Source organism: Nycticebus coucang, chromosome 2 (assembly GCF_027406575.1).
Source record: "Nycticebus coucang isolate mNycCou1 chromosome 2, mNycCou1.pri, whole genome shotgun sequence".
In the NCBI taxonomy this organism is placed as follows: Eukaryota; Metazoa; Chordata; class Mammalia; order Primates; family Lorisidae; genus Nycticebus; species Nycticebus coucang.
The window spans coordinates 178,664,336-178,686,710 of NC_069781.1; the positions used below are offsets into that span (position 1 = coordinate 178,664,336).

Below are 22,375 nucleotides of genomic sequence, written 5' to 3' on the forward strand. Positions count from 1 at the left end.
ATTTTTTATTGTTGGATTCATTGAGGGCACAAAGAACCAGGTTACATTGATTGCTTGTGTTAGATAATGACTCTCTTATAATACTGTTCCATCCCCAAAAGGAGAACCGCCCCCTGTGACCCCTAACCCCCCCTTTTCTTCTCTGCTCTCCCCATCCCCCACCCCAGATGTAAAATAAATGAAGAAGCAGACTGACCAGCACAATAACAGTGACATCTCAAGCACCATAGAATGGGAAAACCTTGGAAGTCAGACGGGCTTGAACTTGAATCCTGCAGACCTTCCCTCAGTCTGGGCTCACCAGAGACAGGGCTGGCAGTGAGGATTAAGGTTCTAAAGTTGAATAGCATTGTTATCATCTAGGTGTTTGGGGTCCTCTGGATTTTTAAATCCATTAAAAAAAACAAAAAAACAAAAAAACATACCCGGAATGAGAATCCTTTGGATTTAACATTAGAGTAAGTGGATAAACACTGAAAGTAGACTAAGGAATAACAGCTCTGTGCTCTGAGCTTCATACATTTTGTAAACAGGAAATTACGTGTCCAAAGTCACTGAGCTACTAAATAACGGAGATTGAACTGAACCCAGCTGAAATCCATCTGCCACCCAATGCCATGCTCTTCCCCACCATCATTTGTAGTGTTGTGGCCATGGTTTGTATGAGTCCCCAGAGGTTACCAGGATATAAATGTGTCCACTCAGTCAGAAAGTAATATCAAACATCTGTTATGTGCACACGACTCTGCTTAATACAGAGCTTGGCAATTGATTGGATGCAGAAGATGTTTATGGGGCCACAGTGAAAGGAGGGTACCATGGACAGGGATGAGGACGTTTGCAGAGGTGATGGTGTGAGAGATGCCATATGGACTGAGTTTGAGAGCAGTGATGGGGGATTCCAGTGGCATGTCACTGGCAGTTGGAAATACCAAACTAGAATGTGACATATATTAAGGAGTCAATATAGTCCTATATTGAGCCCCTATAGTGAGCCCGTCATCCAATCTATCAGATGCTTTTATATATAAGCACATATGCTCCTTTACCCTGCAGTTTAAGCCTTATCTTAACCTTCTAGAGGGAAGTATGCAAAGGTATGGTCAACCCAGGTGATTTTGTGAAAGTTTGGTGACTTTATTGGGCATTGTAGCTGGGCTGTTTTGACTGGGAAATGTACTGATGGACTGAAAAGCCCCCTGACTGTATTATATAAGCTGCCTGAAGGCAGGCACCTTCTCAGTCTCTGAACATGGAAGACCCAGTGTCATGTTGATGAGCGAATGAGCCATGAGTGGACGAAGTATGCTACTGGAATGTCTCCAGCTTTTTGTGGTCATCGATTGGACACAATAGGATTGTTTCAACCCACCCACTTATTTGCTTGGGTAGTTATCTATGCTGTTCTTTTGGCTGGGGTCATGGGCATGGTAAGGGCAGAGTGATATGGCCGGGCTGTGGGCAGCTCCATCATTCTGGAACAACTTGATTGTTGATTTGTTCTGAACGAGACTTCGTGTTGACTTGGTTCTAAGCGTGCTTCTGCTTACCTAAGATGTGGCACATCCTCTGGCCACCATCAGGGTGCCGAAACTGCTCTCCACAGGTCACTGGTGTCCTCCTAATCACCAGAGTTTGACTTCACTCTGCCACTGCCAACCTTATTTTCTTTTTTTGCATGGCTTCCTTTGCTCTCCAAGATACCACATTTCCGTGCTTCTCTTCAGTTTCTCTGTCCCCTGACTCTTCCAAGTTCTTCTTCCTATCCTTCCTCCAAGGTAATCTCCATGGCTCTGCCCTGAACCCTCTTATTTTACTACATTCTCCACCATGTGGCAAAGTCTCACCTCTTTCTGTGGTACCAGCTCTCTGTGTGAAGACCAGCAAATCTGTGGTTTCATATACCTCATGCTTTTATGGCCTCCTGACCTGCATTTCCAGGATTTCAGCCTGAAACTTTAAGCTTGGCATATTCTAAAACAAATTTACATTCTTTTGCTATCATCCTTTTCCTTTTCTTTTCTTTTTTTCAGTTTTTTGGCCAGGGCCGGGCTTGAACCCGCCGCCTCTGGTATATGGGGCTGGCGCCCTACTCCTTTGAGTCACAGGCGCTGCCCCTTTTCCTTTTCTTAACTTCTGTGGTTCTCAGATTTCCCCCTATTCTGTCTGTCCCACTTCTGTCCCTCGCCAGCTTCTGCCTCCTTATGTCAGCTGCTTGCTATAGGTTCTTTTTCTCCCTTTTTAAAATGATTTCTTCATATTCCTCTGCCTTCCTTCCCAAATCCCAGCATCCTCTAGATTCCCCATGTTTCTTTCCGTTTATGCTTCCCGCACTGTCCTGTAGTAATCTCATTTTCATTTATGGCTTCCGATCCCACCTGTATTCCAGTGATGCTCAGATCTCTGTCTTGCCCAGACTTGACTCCTGCATGCTGAACACATACCCACTGCTTCCCACATATCTTCACCTGAATGTCCCAGAGCTTGTTCTAACAGGTGGACAGTAGTGTCTCAATGCAGTCTGACCTGTATTTCACTAATGGCTAGTGATGCTGAACATCTTTTTATGTGCTTTATTGTCACCCACACAAACAAGCCAACTAGAAAGTGGATGTAAAAATGTCTCACTGCATTGTAATCATCACCATTTTTTTTTTTTTTTTTGTAGAGACAGAGTCTCACTGTACCGCCCTCCGGTAGAGTGCCGTGGCGTCACACGGCTCACAGCAACCTCTAACTCTTGGGCTTACGCGATTCTCCTGCCTCAGCCTCCCGAGTAGCTGGGACTACAGGCGCCCGCCACAACGCCCGGCTATTTTTTGGTTGCAGTTTGGCCGGGGCTGGGTTTGAACCCGCCACCCTCGGCATATGGGGCCGGCGCCCTACTCACTGAGCCACAGGCGCCGCCCATCATCACCATTTTTGATGTTCAAATTCTTTTATCTGTGGCTAATGGGAAACTCTTTAAATAGGTGCCTATGTCCTTTTGATTTGACCTCGGTAGTCTTTGATGACTTCCTTGCTTTCTGAAACAACAGAATGTCTCACTCTCATCTTAACTCAAAAGTTAAAATGAACCATTTCTCAAGAAAGTCCTGGCTCCTTTTTGAGGAAAAGGTACTAGAGACCAAAATATGGACCTTCAGAGTGTTCATTGCTACAGGATTGTCATTGCTTCTAAATGGAATATATGATCTCTAGAAAGAAGAGAGTAGGCTGGGCATGGTGACTGACAGCTGTAATCGCAGCACTTTGGGGGAAGATTAGAGATGAGAGGATTTCACCACTCAAACTCTAAAACAGTAAAAAAAAAAATTAGCGGTACCTACAGTCCCAGCTACTTGGGAGGCTGAAGTAGAAGGATTGCTTGAACAGTGACAGTGCTATGATCGTACCACTGCAGTTCAGCCTGGGCAACACAGCAAGAGCCTGTCTCTAAAAATAAATAAATAAATAAAACTTACAGAAAATTTAAAAGAGAAAAAGGGAAGGAGGGAGGGGATGGGGGAGTCATGGGGTGTGGTACACCTTTTGGGGGCAGCACACAAGTAAAAGAGGGTCTTTATCTAACAAATGCAATCAATATAACCTGGTTCTTTGTACCCTCAATGAATCCCCAACAATAAAAAAAAAAAAAAAAAAACAATTTAAAAGAGAAGAAAAAATCATGAGTTTATATTGATAGTTTCGATTCAAATGTGTGATTATAAGACTTTTACTTCTGGGTGGTACCTGTGACTCAAAGGAGCAGGGTGCTAGCCTCATATGCCAGAGGTGGCGGGTTCAAACCCAGTCCCGGCCAAAAACTGCAAAAAAAAAAAAAAAAAAAAGACTTCTTCACATTTAGACTTGTGCTACTTTTCCTTTCTGCCGGAAATCTTGGTTCCTAATGAGATGAACATAATGCTTCCTTTGCTTTATTCTCAATATACATATGCTAGTTAAAAACAATAGCAAGAACAAAGAGAATTTTAGTACTATTAATAAGGCTAATGAATGAAGTTTACATTTTTTGGTCAGACTGCTTGATTCTAGCTGATGAATACAAAAGACATGATAAAATAATAAAATTAATAATCTTTTAAAATCCCAAATGAAATAATGAATGAATTCAACCGTCATTAACGTAAAAGGTTGAAGGGGAACTTTGTAATAGTTGGTCAGGTTGATAAAAACCCAAACACAATAGTTAATGGAAATCACCAAATGTAGGACCCCAGGCTCATCCTTGGGTCTCCTGATGTGAGGCAGTAGGGGTCCTCCAGTACCTCATCTGAAGAAGTCTTACAAAAGCAAAATTGAACCCCAATCTAACCAAGCCTCTATTTCTAACTTTTAGGAAATATAGAAGATGAAGGAGCAACTCAAACAACAAAACAAGCAAGCAATTTGCCAAATCTAGGGTGTGAGATATTCTAAAGGACAAATGCCCCAGTTTTTTTGAATAAATAGACGGCATGAGAAAGGATGCCGTAGAATTTCACAAAATAAGAGGCTTAAGAGACATAAAACCCACATGTGATAGGTGGGCATAATTTGCATCTTTAACCACATTAACTTTCAAAAGACAAGTTTAAAATAAACAGGGAAATCTAAATGCATTCTGGGAGTTAGATAATATTAAAGAGCCATTAATTTTATCAGATTTATAATAATATTTCGGTATATGTAAAAGTCCTTATTATCTGTTAGTGGTCTGTATGAATGCATTTACAGATTTATGAGTGATGTGATATTAAGTATGGGATTTGCTTTAAAATACAGCAGGAAAAAGAGAAAAAGTATGTAAGGAGAAAATAGATAAAACAAAATGGTAATTCTCCTAGCTGGAAGATAGGTACAGAGTTCATTACCCAAGTCTCTGTTTATCTGTTGGAAACAATTTTAAAACATTAAAATGTTAAGGACCATCATAGGCAGGAGGTCCAATGTGATCAAAGATGTGGATGAGGAAGCACAAAGAAAATTCAGGTTACGGTTATGGGTGGCATGGGGACCTCAAGTGGAAGACAGAGGGAGATAAGCTGGAAAGTGTGAATTAAAATCAGATCATGCAGCCTTTGATATTGCATTTAGGAACTTGAATTTTATTCTCTGTTGTTCTGGAACCACTGAGCAAAGGAAAGGTAGGTTCAGGGACACCCTTGGAATACAGAGGCAGGTGCTGTGGGAGGGACAGAGCAAACCCAGGGAGCTGGTGTAGGTCCAGAACACTGATCTATATCGCTTCTCGGTCTTTTGGCTAAGATCAAGTCCAGAACACTGAATTATGAGAGAGGGGATGATACCTGGACTCTGGCACTTTCATTTAATAAATGTCAACTCAATTTGTCATTCAACAAATATTTACTGAGTGACTATGGTGTTCTCAGCACGGATTTAGGAGTGGGGGGTACAACAGGGAACCAGATAGCCCAGTAGAGTTTCTGCCCTGCTGGAGGTTACTTCTCTCTCCTGCCCATATTATTTTCCAGTGAGTATTCCCTTGAGGAGTTATCTGAGTTCTCCATAAATGTGGACTATGGATGGCCTCATATTCCTAGACCTCTTCTGTTAACAACAGTTATCAACATTGCAATGATTTATCTAATGTCCATCTTCTTCTTAGACCAGGGATTCTCAGCATCTATCTATCTATTGGCACTACTGGCATTTGGAGCTGGATGGTTCTCTGGGGTGGGGGCTTCTCTGTGCATTGGAGAATGTTGAACAGCCTCCCTGTTCCCTACCCCATCACATGCCCAGTGTGGTGGCAACCAAAAATGTTTCCAGGCTTTGCCAGATATCCCCCAGGCAACAAAATCACCCCTAGTTGAGAATTCCTATCCTACATCAATGGTTCTCAAATCTGGCTGGAATCACCTGGAAAGATTTAGAAACTATTACCAATGAATATTGGTCCCATTCCCAGCCAATTAAACGAGACTCTTTGGGCATAGGGCCTGGGCATTGACATTTTTCAGATTATAATGGGACTCAGGATTGAGTCTTAGGCAATAAGCTCCATGAAGTCAGGGAGTGTTTGTTCTTTATGGGTCATATTTCCAGGACCTAACACAGTGCTCCCTGAATGAATGAATGAGGGCGAAGACAGGCAGGAAGACGTGTCAGAAGTTCACAGTGGTCCTTGGGGAAAACCAAGTACCACTTTTGTTTATTGCCATGGTTACCAGCTCTTGGGTAGGCTCCTCCTGCTTTCTTTCCTTTTGGGGAGGGCAGCTACGAGATTAAATTAAAAAATTCCCTGGGTCTCTGCAAAGATGCCCAGAGAGGAAATAGGGCTAATCTTGGCCGAGTCCCCCAATAGAAAGTTTTCCCAGCCTTGCCTGGATCCTCAATTCACCTCTTCCTAATGGTCTCTTGCGTGGGTTGAGGATTTCTGAAATTTGGATATCTCAGTTGACCACACCTCAGCCCTAATAGCATCACCTTGGGGGATGTCACTATCAAGAGTCATGTCCGTGTCTCTTAACTGGTGTGAGATGTGGCACACTGTCCTTTGTATACTGTTGATGGAAGTAATGTGAAAATATGAGCAGTTGTGATGGGGATTTCTGCCATGCCTGAGAATGCATATTGCATTGTGGTGGCAATCTGGTGACAGGCGGAGCTGAGCTGAGCTGATTTTCTGCCATAAGGTTCAGAAAAAGAAAACTGGAAACAGAAGCCAAAAATGGAGACAGATGTCTTTAGGATGGAAGGTGTCGGTGCTGAGTGGATGTAGATGTGTGGAAAAGAAGGCCTTCATCCTGGGTGATGCCATTTGGGAGAACAAGGAGTTCCAGCAGGTGAGGCAACTCAGAGTAATGAATTGTTTCGAACTGAAGGGGGAGGTGGTAGGCAGATTTCAGGAGAAGTGTGTTCTGGGGATCCAATAACTTGCACAACCTAGATAAGCTTCTTGATTACCTGCTTATTCTGTGGCAAGGCTTAAGAATTGTTTCATCATACACTACTGAGAACAAATCTATTGCATGTTCCCTCTGGAAGAGCTGTTGTCATGAAGATGCTGGGAATCCATCCTCTGTAAAGGGAGCTGGCACCAGTGAGGGGAGGCTGGCCAGCAAAGAGCTCCTGGTATTGGTCCTCACTTTGTGCAATTCCCCCTGCCCTTTTTATGGCTAACAAAGACAAAGCATCTTAGCATTTAAAGAAAGTGCTTTAAAAAGAGCACTGGGTTTGAAGGCTGGCTCTCTCACATCCTGGCTGCACAGTCTTGGATGAGTATTTAACCTTGGGATCTCAGTTGCCCATCTTAACACAGGAATAACAAAAGTATGGAAGAATTATTCATAAAGGTTATGTTTCAGGAAAATGCATTTGTTTCCATTAAAAACATGTCATGAAAGATCTAGCTATTTCCCAGAGCCATGCCACCAAACAGTTAATGTTCTTTAAGAGAGATGAGGGCAAAGGAAGTGGGACGGTGAGTATTTTCTCTTACTGGATTAGGAGCTGAGCCTTGTAGGGGCCTCAAGGAAGTCTTAAGTGTGCTAGAGTTTTATTTTATTTACCTATCATTTTAGTATACCTTAATCTGTTTTTGACAAACAGGTAGTGTCAACACGAGGGTGGCAATCTGATGGATTGCCTAAGTCTCAAACAGAAGAGAGCAGAAAGTCCTTTTCCTATTGATTTCTCATAGGTCTCCAACCAGATCAACAACTCTTGATCCAGATGACTTTTGTAAGTGAAAAAAATCTACGTCAGCAGCCTTGAGCTCAAAAGGCTACAAGGCTCAAGCAGGTCCTGTTAATGAGGGCTTCAGGTGATGGAAACCTGCGTGGACATGGTGGAGCAATGGACCATGCTCCTAGTCGCACATGTTTGCCCCAGCCACAGCCTCAGGGTCCTCAGTCTCAGCAGACAGGTCCTGTGTGGGAGTGCAGGCCTGAAGTTGCCCATTTCCTGATCAATCAAGTCTGACCATTGATCTGGTTTTCTGGATGAAATTTCCAGATTCCAAGTGATGGCTCAAATTTTTACAAAATACATTCTGTGGGCCAAATGGAACGCATCTTCAGACCGTGTCCTTTTACTGACATGTGGCAGGTCCTCTATTGGAGTTCGTCCACTCTGCTGCTAGAAGTGGAGCTGCACGGGACCCCATAAGTAGCTCTGCTTTTAGCTGGTTGAAGATATGATCGGCAAAGGGGGTGCTCGGAGGAGCTTTAGGGACAGGACCTGGGAGGTGGAACCACTGGCAGAGACCAGGGCTGCAGTACTTGGCTCAGTTGTCACTGTGGTTTGAAAAGCTGTGATGACCCTTTGAAAGAACGGAACTGAAAATCCTTTTGGTTCCAGAAACTAGAAGTAGCTGGAAAGGAGGATTAAAAAAGAAGTTACTGGCTGGGCACAGGGCTTACACCTATAATCCCAGCACTCTGGGAGGCTGAGGTGGGTGGATTGCTTGAGCTCAGGAGTTCAAGACCAGCCTAAGCAAAAACAAGACCTTGTCTTTACTAAAAAAAAAAAAAAAAAATAACCAGGCGTTGCCTATAGTCCCAGCCACTTGGGAGGCTGAGGCAAGAGGATCGCTGAAGTCCAAGAATTTGTGGTGGCTGTGAGCTGTGATGCTATGGCTCTCTACCCAGGGTGATAGAGTGAGGCTCTGTCTCAAACAAACAAACAAACAAAAATGAATTTACCATTTGCTTAATAAATGCCTGGATAGCAATTGCCACGTGCCACACCCTGTTCCAAGTACTTTAATATATCACATCAGATAATCCTTCTAACACCCTTTGAGTGGGTCCTAGATGAAGAAACTGAGGCACAGAGAGGTTGAGTGACTGATCAAGTCCACCCAGCTGGTAAGTGGCAGAGCTGGGATTTGAATCCAGGTATTCTGACGGCAGAATCCAGGCTCTTGTTACTTCTCTTGGCTGCATTTTAATAGGGAGAATTTGATCTACTAATAAAAAATTAGGATTTTGAAGATTATGTAGAAATATGTCAAACTGGCGTATAGAATATTAAATTAAAATGAGTTGTCAAATTACATGTGTGTTGTAATTGGTGAAGAACAATATGTAGGGGATAAAAAGACTAGAAGAAAAAAACATGCAAGGTATGCTAGATTGGTGAGGTTATGGATAATGTCTTCTTTTACTGATCTCATTGTTGACCATGAAGTTTTATTATTTGCACAATGTGTTAATAATCACTAGAAACCTTTACAGGTTCGCAAATTCTTACCCTTTTCCCCTTCTCTCTGAGGAAACTCACTTGTGTCTAAGAGCTCACTTGTTCCACAACCCAGTCCTGTGTGTACAGGGTGGGTGTGTTTCATTCATAGAACCTGACCTAAAGAATTCTGAAAATTGCATTATTCACAATTTGATTTTAATACTTGACCCAACAAAGGATGGGGTGTGTTCCTGGTCACCAGTCAATACATGCCCCCATGTGGCAGTAGCAGAAATACACTTTGAAACTACAGTATATAATTCTTAACTCTTTAAAATTCAAGATGATGTACAGTTTCCATTTTGCACGTAAATGGTAACTTTATCAATATTTTTAGAATTAACTGATATTTCAAATTCATGCCAATCTTGCACAAATCGGTGACTCTCGTACACATCGTTTGCTCTAAGTTGAAAGGTTTCCAGGCCCCTATAGTGAGAATGAGCTCAAAGGGCATAACCTGAACCCAACCTCAGCATTTTCTCTGCCATGTTGAAAACTAGCTATGAACCAAGTGCCCTTAATTCTTGTGGTAGAGACCCTCTCTGTCTTCTTAATGCGCTCACATTCCACTGGCTTCTTAAATGCTTTTTATTGACCACCTACTATGTGCTCTGGAGGATTTGAATATTTTAAACTCCAGTCATTTATATCCCAAATTATTCCTGGTTCCAGACTACCTCTGCTGTGTCCCAGATCAATGACCAAACCCTTCTGTGACTCAGTTTTCTCCTCTGCAAAGGGACATGGTAAAATTACTTACCTCCCAGGGTGGTTGGGAGGATTCAGTGAGTGAATACATGTGGGGCTGGCTGGACTCTGGTAAGCATGTGATCTATACTAGGGTATACTGTTGGGTAACTCTTATGAAACCCTCCTGCCTCCTCACAAAGGCCCTGCCTTGTTTATCGGTTTCGGGAGTGCACAGAGGCTATCCTGTCTCAATAGGGAGTGTCTCCCCAGCCACATACTTTCTCAATGTCCTTTGACCTTGCTCAGCCTTCAGACTGAACAAACATTGGGACTAGCACAGCCTGGTCTCCAATATCACAAGTCAGTGCTATTTACAACCTACCAGGCCTTGTTCAAAGTGGTTGATCTTGTTGACATCTGAGGTCAAGCCTGGGCAGGGGTTATGATGAGGAAAAGGGGGCTGTACATGGTTGTAGGTCACTTTTCCCAAGGTTCCTAAGTGGAACAGGCAGAATCAGACAATCTGAGTCTTCACCAAGAGGTTCGGCTGACTGTCATTAGAGACAAACTCTCCATCTACCAACGGTGCACATGCAAAGTCCTGAAAATTAGAAAGGATGACACAGTTTTATTTTTTAAAATAATAACATAGCAATTACTTGGAATAGGCACTATTAAGCGCTTTGCAAACATTAACCCTTTCCAATCCAATTTTTCTGCCACCCCCATACTCCCAGCTCTTATTTATTTTGTGTGGGAAAGAGGCTAATGGATTACTTATAATTACTCTACAGTTTTGAAAGAGGAAAACAAATACAAACTCACTTGATGATTTTGTTATCTATTTTAGGTTACATAAAATAATTAAGGTATTTTTGTTTATTTTGATTTAAAAAAAATTTAAAAATGGTTATGTTGGACCTTGCCCAACATAGGATCGGAAAGGGTTAACAGATATAGGTGTAGGTACTGTTATTAAGCCGGGGGAGATAGAGGTTAAGTAACCTCTCCAGTGTTACCAAGGTAGGAATGGCAGGGCCACACACACCCAGGCTCTGAGGCTCTGCTGCCTTATGGGCAAGCACACCAGATAGTCTGTGAACTTTGGCTTCATTAATTTGCTGCCAAATAAAAACAAACTCAGATTAATTAAAAGGGACTCCATTCACAAGGATTATTGTAGTAGGGGAATGCTCTGACCTTAAGGTCTGAAGGTCTCAGGATCAGGCAATAAGGGGTTTGCTTTTATAATGTTCTTTTTTATTTCACTTCTTTCTTTCTTTCTTTCTTTATTATTATGTTTTATTGAGATAGAGTCTCACTTGGTGGCCCTCAGTAGAGTGCTGTGGCATCACAGCTCACAGCAACCTCAAACTCCTGGGCTCAAGCAATTCTCTTGCCTTAGCCTCCCAAGTAGCCGGGACTATAGGTGCCTGCCACATGCCTAGCTATTTTTAGACACAAGGTCTCGCTCTTGCTCAGGCTGGTCTTGAATCTATGAGCTCAGGCAGTCTCCCCACCTCGGCCTCCCAGAGTGCTAGTATTATAGGCTATGAATATTTTTGCACTGGTTTTTGTGAGTACATACACATGTATGTTTTAATTTCTCTTGACTATATACCTAGGAGCAGAGTTGCCAGGTCCTCTGGTGACACTGTTTAACCTTTTGACGAACTGCCAGATTGTTTTCCAAAGCAGCAGTAACTAGTTTGTCCATAACAAGTAAAAAAAGATGAAGTTTAGCCATGACACTCAAACTAATTTGAGAAAGAAGGAAGATTATTATGGGGTTGTGGGGTGTCTTATATCATGAATGTGAAGGAGGTCGCTTGAGATTCTCCAGAAACTGGAATACTGTCCTGAGCCTATACTGTCTGCTATGAGCCTTTGCTTTTATTTGTGGCTTTGCCTCTTATTGTCCCTCAGAAGGACTTAGCCTGTATCTCCATCCACATGATGGAAGGCAGCACCCTCTCCCACCATTAGCTCTTGAGCTTAATGTCCTCCTGGGTCAAAGAGTAATGAAGATTGCATGGCATCTTGCAAGTAAGAATTCCACATTGCTGGAAGGGAAAAGCTGGCCAATCCCAGTCCAGTCAGCCGCAGTCAGGGGTGTAGTTACATGGGACAATTATAATTGGGAGTACTCCTATGGGAAACGCCAGCTGTCAGCATCATGGTAGTGGCACACACACAGAAGCCATTAAATTTATCCAAGTATTTTTGGGATGCAAGGCCAGAAGAAGGGCTGCAAAGAGCAGGGTTCATGTTCCTCATGTTCCCCTGGACTTCAGGTTTGAACGCAGATGACAGTTTGCATCTCTTCATAGGCAGCAGCTCTTCTGGGAGGATGACCTTTACTCGCCTTCCTCAGCTCCTTGGTGAGCAGCAGATGCCGTGGCTGGGTGTGTATGTGCTACTTAGAGCTGGGGCTGTGGCCTTCATCTCTGCACTGCAGCATGGTTCTCTCTGTGCAGAGACACATGCAGGCAGGCTGATAGGACACAAACCTCGAAGGGGAGTGGGCAGTTTTTAAATCCATAGCCCCATCATGTCCAGCTGTGCCCATAAGAAGGCAGAGCATAGGTGTGGGGCGTCACAGCCTGGGGTGGGTTCTTTGTGAAACACCTGGCCTCAGCTCTTAGCCTGTGCAGAAGCAGGCTCTGGGTTTTCTTTTCATTCTAGCTTGGTTCTAATGTAGTCATTTCTGGGTTAATTACTATCCTTGCAGGAGGACCACAAGAGGATCATCCTGGGGTTGGCGTCTTCACACCTCCCTCCTATGCTCACACAGTTAAAGGAGAAGGTGGTTGGTCTGGCATGATGGGGAGTCCTGGGCTTGGATGTAGGTTGTAGCCAAGAGCTCTGCTCCATCCTTACCCTCTGTGACCCTTGGCCTCTTTCATTTTCAGTTTTTTTTTTTTTGAATCTGTAAAATGTGAAAGATAATCTCCACTGTAGGCATCCGGGGAATCATTTCATAGGACAGACTTGGCCAACAGTGATATTTAGGGGTTTCCAGGGAGCAGCTGAAGACCCAGAAGTTAGATCTGTCCAGCAACATGTCCATTTCTTCTGGGCACAGTCCCTTTAGCTGAGTTCACAAAACCATTATTATTCTGTATTAGAACCAAAATTCTAACATATGAATTTATACCACATGACAGGTGTCTGCCTCAAATGGTATCATCTCCTCCTCTGGCCAGGCCTAGGTAGGAAATTACATACACACAGCTGGTCACTCGGCACTGATTGATGTACTTGGAGATACAGGAAGGAAGGAGATGGAACAAATGTTAAATGCAATCAGTGATGGCAACCAGATACGTTCACTTCATAACAGTGGTGTCAGAAGGACAGGCGTGCTCACACCTCTTGCTCTTCTCCGGGTGTGTTTGTGGATGCCAGCTGTGCTGACTTTCCTGTACTTACAGCGCTGGCCAATCTCCATTGTAATAAAAAAACAAATTATGAAAGAAAAACAAGTACTTTCCTCTAGCAAAAGTGGAAAACATTATAAGAAAAAGCCACCTTCATTCTGCCTCTCCTCCTAGACAGAATGACTGTTACCACTTTACTGTCTCTCCTACCAAATTCTGTCTTTTTCAGTTCTATACGTAGGTAAGCTGTAGAATTAGCTCTCCTTTTTTATTTGCATTAAATTGGATTCTATTAATAAGCATCACACTGTGACTTATTTTGTTTTGCTTAACAAAGTATCTTGGAGAAATATCAGTTTGTATATTTTAAAACCCCTGTTTTAAAACTGCTGTGTCACATTGCATTGTATGGACCTTAATTGATGTAACCATTCTGCTATGTGGTGGTATAAAGAACATTATTTAGGTCTCTCTGCATATGTGTGAATACTTGTCTAGGACAGATACTGAGATTTTTTGTGTGTTGAAGGCTATGCACATTTAAAATAATGGTAGATCTTCATCTTCTATGCATTTTTTAAATTAAATCATATACACATAGATCACAAATACATTTATGCATATGTGGGGTACAATGTGTTGATTTTTTTTATACAATCTGACGTGCTTACATCAAACCAATCAACATATCTTTCGCCTCATTTACTTGATTATTGTATTTTATGTTCTACACTTGAGACAGATTTGACTGGAACCCTTGCAATATGCTCCATAGGTGTGGTCCCACCGTTTACCCTCCCTCTATCAACCCTCCCCTCTCTCTTCCCTTCCCACTCCATTTCTCTCCTTCATCCTGGAAAATAGTTGTGTTCTATTTTTCATAAGAAAGTGTAAGTAAATATAAGTTGGTTTCATAGAAGTGCGGAGTACATTGGATACTTTTTCCTCCATTCTTGAGATACTTTACTCTGGAGAATATGTTCCAGGTCTCTCCATGTAAACATAAAAGAGGTAAAGTCTCCATCCTTTTTTAAGGCTGCATAGTATTCCATGGATACATATACCACAATTTATTAATCCATTCATGGGTCAATGGGCACTTTGGCTTCTTCCATGACTTGGCAATTACGAATTGAGCTGCAATGAATAATGCAAATATCTTTTTTGCAAAGTGATTTTTGGTCTTTTGGATATACTCCTAGTAGAGGAATTGCATTTATTGACAGTGTATGTGAATGCCTGTCTTCACTTTGGGGATAGTAACCCTCCTGGCCAGATTCTAGGCAGGTGTCGTTAGCTTGGAAGTCCGATTTCCAAGCTCGCTCACATGTGATCCTTGAGTTGATTCTCCATCTGCACTTTGATTTTCCATGCCTCCCAATTCTTGGGGGGAGATGCCTGACTATAGCCTCCGACTATAGACCAGGTATATCTCCCAAGGCTTACAGGACAGATCACATGCCCTGGCCAGGGACATGACTTCTCATCATTAAAACTGCAAAGACATGTTAACTGTTATGCCTTTATTAGGATGTGGCTAAAAGGGTGATTTTTATGTCCATGTTATCTTCAGCTTCGGAATTGTAAACATTTATGTTCTCCACTTGTGGGTATAAACATTTTTTCCCAGGTCCATAGTATCCTTCGGACTGGATTTGTTAATCTCCCATCTCAAATTCTGAGAGGCCTGGCACATATTTCCCACAATACATAATCTCTGTTTTCACGAAGCAATCAATGCACTTAGGGCTTTTTATCTGGTTTCTGCTGTACTTTTATTTTCCTCTAGGGTTGGTGCCTGTTCCACGGCTTTGGGCAGGTCACAGATTGGGAGACAATTTGGGCAGGTGAGACACACGGGTGGCCCTGAGCCTTCAACTTTTATAATCCAGAATGAACTGGCCTCTGTAGGCAGGCTCTGCGGTGCTCTGTGACTCCACAAAGCAAAGCCAACTCTAAACTTTTAGTGTGGAGTGAATGTTTGGCTGAAGGCTCTGTGGGGTGTGAGAGGTTAAATACTACGTAGTAGAGAGTAATTAAAATATCTGCTTCAGGTGTCTTGGTTTTCTCTCCCAAGTTCCTCTTGGAGGAACCAACAACCCTCTCCAGACCACTCTTCCTCCAGGCCGTTCCCCTTCTGCGTCACAGGCCCTATCTGTAGACAGAGAAATGTGTCAATCTTGGTTTCTCCACCCATTTCCCCACTTAGCATATAAAGAAACTTCCTCAAGACCCCCTCTCTTCAGGGAACATGGTCAGTTCCAGACAATACACAATGTTTTCCTTATTAAACATTTCTCCTGTCACTTTGGTCTGAGCTCACTCCCTATGGCCTTGACCCCTTGCAGGTGGCGATTCTGGAATCGGCCATGCTTTGTGCAAGTATCTGGACAAGCTGGGTTTCACTGTCTTCGCTGGCGTTTTGAATGAAAAGGGCCCAGGAGCAGAGGAATTGCGAAAAACCTGCTCCCCACGTCTCTCGGTGCTTCAGATGAATATCACGAACCCGGAGCAGATAAAAGATGCTGTCAGCAAAGTTGCAGAGAAGGTGGAGGACAGAGGTACCTGTCGCTTTCAGCTCCTAGTGCTCACGGCAGCTCTTCATCTTCCTCCCAAATACCCAACTCTGCTCCAGCCTGGGATGCCAGGCCCTCAGTGCCTCTCTGGTTGCTGATTGCCCCTGAGGACACCTGCACCGAGTCCTTGTCACATGCTGGGGCCTTTAGGGATATGAAGATGTTAGACATACTCAGACATGGGTCATCCACACAGGACTTCCAGAATTCTCTATCGCATTCACTCCACCATCTTCTCAGTCACTCTCCCGTGCAGAATCCCCGTGTCCCCCTCATTGCTTTCCTTCTAGCAATATTAACATTTTCCCACCCAGCTTGCTTGGGGGTCAATGTCCTGCTATACTCATCACCCTTTCTCTCCTCCCTCTGTCAAAGCCAAGCTCTTTGAATCCCTGGAGCCCTGTTGCCACTTCTTTACTCCCATTGGACAGCAGCTCTCCCTACACCTCCCTCACTGCCTTGCCAAAGTGATTTGGCATTGTCCTGAAGATCAAGTTCTTGGCTTCTCTGCAGTACTTAAACTCACTCCCTTCCTTGGCTTTGGGATCCCCAGCCCCCATCACCCTCCCAGCTCTCTGATCTTTCTACTTCTTCCTCTGTCTCCCCATGGACACAAATGCTGCTGAGGGCCTCATCCCCAAACTTATAGCCACATTTCTTGGACTATACTGTTATATCCCTGTTCCAGGGGGCCTTGATCCTGCTGTCCGTGTATTAGAATCACCTGGGGAGTGTTTAAAACTACCCAAGCTTGGGTCCAGGATGGGTGGCATCACTTGGCAGATCCAGTACAAAATGAAAATGTGGGCCCCTTGTTGGAACAATGATTAAGAATTTCAGATGGTGCTAGCAGAGAATTAAACCAACTGCAAGGGGCTTCTGAGGTGCCAGACCTGGTGTGACTGTATAGATTCCCTACGCCAGAGCCTGACCTGCCTGGGTACACTAATCCCTCACATCCAATTAAATCAGTATCCCTAGAAGGGCATCCCAGGCATCCATAGATTTTTGAAGCTCACCAGATAATGCTCATGTTAGGCCAGGGCTGAGAAGTACTGATTTATGCCAATAACTTCCAAATCTATATTACCAACTGGCCCTTCTTGTCAACATCTGGACCTATGAGGTTGGACAATTAAGTTTTCAAACTCATTCTAGAAAGAGTGCTACATGCCTCACTGCTGAATATCACTACAGTCACCAGATTGGCCAAGGGGAGAGTGCTTGGAAGCTCTGATGGCCATTCCAGAAAAAAGAGTTCCAAACTTGCTTTGAAGGGTGGACAATGTGCTGGTGTCAGTGCACAGCATCCCAAGGAGAGTACTTGGAAGGTGACCGTGGTGGTAGTCAGCAATGAGGTAGGTAGCACTTTTTCTAGGAGAAGTCCAAGAACTTGTACATGTATATAAAATTATCCACTAGTCATCTTCACTTATATCCCAAAGGTTTCAACCTCAGTGTGCCAAAAGCTGACCTCACGGTCTTTTTCTCCTGCTGCGACTCTGCAAATCAGTTTGCTCTTCTGTGTCCCAGGGCTCAGACATGGGCATTGCCACATAACTAGGCGTTTAAGCCAGCAACCTGGTAGAGGGGGAGACGAGACCCCCAGCTTACCCTCTAGCCCTGTACCCTCTTGGCTCAAGTCCTGTCCATTCTACCTGATGGATCTTTACTGTCCAGTCTCTTCCCACCACGGCCTACAGCCATGACTTAGCGCAAGCCCTCATCATCTCCCCTCAGCTACTCCAACAGTCTCCCTGCAACTGATCTTTCCTTCTCTAATGCTTTCCAGATGGAGAGTAATCCTCACAGTGTGCACGCCTTACAATGTCATCCACCTTCTGAAATCCCTTTGACACACAGAGCCTCCACACGGCAAGCACCTCCCACGAGGTAGACCTGCAGTAGGCTACGTGCGCTGCCAGTGTCCCATTGGCCATCTCATTGGTTCCTTACCTGTCACCAAATAAAATCCAAGCAGCTTAACAAAGGGTAGAAGGCCTACCTAGAATGGCCGCTGCCAAACCCTCAATCTGCAATACCTGCTGCTCCACAGGGTAAATCCTGAGGAGTTGCTAGACTAGAATGTACTAGTTCATACCTCTGCATATCCCCCTCCTCTTACCAAGATTTCCCTCCTGCCTCTCCTCCCTTTTCCTGAGACTCTTGCCTTTGTACAATGGCAAATTCCACCTCCACAGGAGGTCTGGTTCCCACAGAGCATCTCTTGCACAACCTTTCTGCTAATCCAGGTTGCGTTACTCCCATCCTCTTCCAGATGCTCCTTTCAGCGCCCACTCTCTCCACTAGGTTCCTTCAGAATAAGAACCAGGATTCTTTCAGGTAGATACGAGTGAAGAAGAAGAATATTTTTTGACACATACCAAGTGTTTGGAATTCAAATGTCAATGTCCTCGTATAAAGTTTTATTGAAGCCTAGCCACTCCATTCATTTGCATGTAGTCTGTGGCTGTGGTGGTGCTGCCATGGCTGTAGGGCCTACAAAGCTAAAACATTGACTATCTGGCCTTTTACAGAAAAAGTTTTCCAGCTCTTATTCTAGGATATTCTCAAAGTGCATGTTGACTGGCTAAAGGTGTGCACCAGGCTGAGTGGATTAAAACCCATCTCTTGCTGTAAAAGAGACAATCTCTCTGCTCATCACCATCCTAATAGCTGTGGAGGTCTTACTAAGCACCAGTCATTAATGTATGTAAATGTAAGACTACAAGTTCAAGAGTGCAAGAAATGTAATTTTATTTCCCATAACTTAACTCTAATTCTTATTAAACATCTTTTTTTTTTTTTTTTGAAACATAGTCTCAACCTGTTGTGTAGGCTAGAGTGTCATGGCCTCAGCCTAGCTCACAGCAATCTCAAACTCAATGGGCTCAAGTGATCCTCCTGCCTCAGCCTCCTGAGTAACTGGGACTACAGGTACCCATTGCCAAACTTGGCTGATTTTTCTATTTTTATTAGAGACGGGGGTCTTGCTCTTGCTCAAGCTGGTCTTGAACTCTTGAACTCAAGTGATCCTCCTGCCTCAGCCACCCAGAATTTGAGGATTATAGGCGTAAGCCACCGTGTCTGGCCAACTTACCTCAATTTCTATTTTGAGCCATCTTTTTGCCAAGTGGCAACCAATATTTCAGTTATCATCATCATTATTATTGTTGTTGTTCTTGTTGTTGTTATTATTTTGAGGCAGAGCTGTTCCTTTCTGTCTCTCCAGGACTGTGGGCTTTGATCAACAATGCTGGGGTCCTTGGCTTCCCAACTGATGGCGAGCTCATTCCCATGACTGAGTATAGACGGTGCATGACTGTGAACTTCTTTGGCGCTGTGGAAGTCACGAAGGCATTTTTGCCCCTTCTTAGGAAATCCAAGGGGAGGCTGGTGAACGTCAGCAGCATAGGTGGTGAGTCAGCCTTTCCCCACATGGTCTCAGGGAGCTGTGTCTGGCAACAGAATTCTTTGTGGGCTGAACAGGACAGCAGGGCACGCAAAGGCAGGGCTGGGGTAAGATTACATGTATTCACTATTTACCTTAATACAACAAAACCTTTCTTTCCTTTCACACCCTTTCATGTACAGACTCCTACCTGCCTTCCAACTCATCTATTCATTAACAGGGATTTAGGGTTCTCATATAACTTCACGACGTGACTGTCAACACACAAGCTTCCTAGATTTGGATGGGAAATCATGCATTTCAGCATTGCAGGCAACCGATATTCAACCCCTTGCAAGCCTCACATGCTCTGTTCAGTTCCCTGTAAGATAAGGAGGCAAATACATACCTCCCCTCCATTCACACTCTCAGAGCTCTGGGTCTCAGCTGGCTGCCTACTAATGTTTACCAGAAGCTTGTCCCCAGCGTTGCACAGTCTCAACATGGCTGGGTCAGGATGTACCATGGGACCATTTGTTTCTCTCCATTTCCAAGAACAAATAGTCAATAACTTGAGTCAGGGGCTTAACAATCTCCCTTTCCATAAACAATGCCCACATCTGTGATGTCATACCCTTTCTTCTAGGACAGGCATTTTCAAACTGGAATTCTTCAGGGCCTTACTCAGCTTTGGGAAACACCCATGGGGTTGTCTTTTGGGTCACTGCATGAGTGAGAGCTAAAGGGATGGGTTCTGGACTCAAGAATGCTGCCCTCACCTTGAGGAACACCATCCCTCACTGTGGGGATCGATCAATGAATTGTTAAGTAATATTTTTTTGAAACAGGTTAAGTACAGGGTGTCCTAAAAGTCATCATTCACCTGGAAAATGGGAAATTGTAGCTAAATGTACCTGTATTTACAAAATATTCATTGGGAAGTTTTACAAAGTGGTGGCCAACATATAGAGACTATTTTGTAAAATTTTATGAGTGTTTTGTAAACAAAGGCACATTTAGCTATAATTTCCCATCTTCCTTATATATGGTGACTTTGGGGACATTGAGACACCCTGTAGTTGTGTTTTTTGTTTGTTTCTTTGGTTGCTTGGTTCTTGTGGGGTTTTTTTGTTTTGTTTTATTTTTAATAATGTGAATAACAATTCTAGAAGAATTTCTTTTAGGGGAGACTCTTTGCATTTTTTAGACCATTCTTGTTTCACTCATCACATTCTTGACTCAGTAACTTCCTTGAAAGTGACTGTTCTATATTTTTGACTAGAGTCACTGGTTGGCCTGAGGCTTAAGGGAGGGAGGGGAAGAGGATTAGGGAGAAAGAAAGAGGGAGGGAGGGAGGGAAAAGATGCCTCCAGGAATCTCCCTCTTGGAGGATTAAGGGCAATGAGCATTATATTTTAACTTATATGAGAAGTATTTCCAATTCCTTCCCACCTTGCTAAAGCTAACGAATCTCAAGGAAACACAGGTGCAATATTTTATCCTAATCTTTGTTCTGAATTTAGCCCTACAGAGAGACTCCTATGGAAGACTTCCCCTTTCTAAATTCCTTGAAACTGGTATATTTAGGAAAGTCTCATTTATTCAACAAATATAGTAGGACCTCCATAGTTGATCACCACCCTACACTGGCCATCTCCTTACCTTGTCCGGATTCTCATAGACAGGACATGCATGACATGTATGTGTCGGTGTAGTAGGTCCAGTTCCGTATGTTGACCTTTGTATGTTGTCCAATTGTTACAGTCCTTGGTGGCCCACTTACAGGGATTCCACCGTATTTACTAAAATAACTGATCTTTGCCTTGTCCTTGGCAGACTGACAAGGATGTTTTTCTTCTTTTCTCTCTTTGTTCTTCATTTTGAACAGCTCATTCATGCATAAGATTTTAGTTGTCGCAAAGGTACAAAGTATGTACTTTAGGCCCAGTGTCTGGCATGTAGTAGCAGCTCAATTAATAAATGAAGAAATGCAAGGGTGAGACTGAGTGTAAAATGAAAAAACCGATGAATGGAGAGGGAGCGAAGAGCTTACTATCACAGAGGACATCCATTTGTGTCTCTTCAGTGTGGCCTCTAAAGGTCTTTCTAAGCCAGAACTTAATCTGTTGTCCTAAATTTCCATTGAAGGGAAACTTTGAATTTTAAGATAAATCCCACCTCTCACTTTTATTCTTACCCTCTGGTTGTGTAAATGCTTTGCACTCAGCCTTACTATGTCTATCTCATTTTCTTAGGATCATCATCAAGTCAACCTGTCTGAAACAAAACCTGCTGCCAGCCCTCCAGAGCTTGCTCTCTGTGTGGTCTTAGGTCTAGAGTTGAGCCATCTTGGACTAGCTCTTCCTCTTCCCTGTGCCTCTCTTGCTCTTCTCCCACTCAGTCACATTTCTTATGTCACAGAGAGACTTTAGAAATAAGATCATTTGTAGGACTCAGGATCCACTCAAAGCTTTTTGTAAAGTTGTTAAAACAATGGAAAGAAATCAGAGGAGATGGGAGACAGAGGTACTAGAAAGGGTGGGGACAATGTACTCAGCCCTACTATGAAACTAATTTATGGCTTTCATATGAAAGCTATAACCCAGTTATAACCTAAGAATATGGGGAAAGAGGAGAGGGAGGGGAGGGGAGAGGGGAGGATGGGCGGAGGGAGGGTGATTGGTGGGATTACACCTGCGGTGCCTCTTACAAGGGTACATGTGAAACTTAGTAAATGTAGAATATAAATGTCTTAACACAATAACTAAGAAAATGCCAGGAAGGCTATGTTAACCAGTGTGATGAAAATACGTCAAATGGTCTATAAAACCAGTGTATGGTGCCCCGTGACTGCATTAATATATACAGCTATGATTTAATAATAAAAAAACCCTAAAAAATAAAAAATAAAAAAAAAGAAAGTGTGGGGATTTGTTCGAAGACTGAAATTAAGCTCTTAAATGATGACAGTTTCCCCCTGTGTTAGTTTGCTAAGGCTGTCTGGAAAATATAAGACTGGAAGTCTTAAGAAACAGAAATTTCTTTACACACAGTGCTGGAGGCTGGAAGCCCAAGATCAGGGTGTCAGCGGCAAGAAGTCTCTCTTTTTGGCTTGCAAGTGACCACCTCCTTGCTGTGTCCTCAAG

General features: G+C 43.3%; 1 protein-coding gene across 3 annotated transcripts in view; it reads left to right on the plus strand.

The window, feature by feature from the left end:
- HSD17B2 (hydroxysteroid 17-beta dehydrogenase 2) overlaps positions 1-22,375 on the plus strand; it is a 50,260-nt gene that overhangs the window by 5,977 nt on the left and 21,908 nt on the right. For 2 of the 3 annotated variants that reach the window (XM_053609569.1, XM_053609565.1), the window contains exons 2-3: positions 15,611-15,823; positions 19,071-19,256. In XM_053609569.1, the coding sequence (XP_053465544.1) occupies positions 15,754-15,823; positions 19,071-19,256 (256 nt within the window). In that variant the 5' untranslated portion in view covers positions 15,611-15,753. Of the gene's footprint in view, positions 1-6,638; positions 6,789-15,610; positions 15,824-19,070; positions 19,257-22,375 lie in introns of those variants that run through there. The other variant, XM_053609575.1, reaches the window with a different exon arrangement.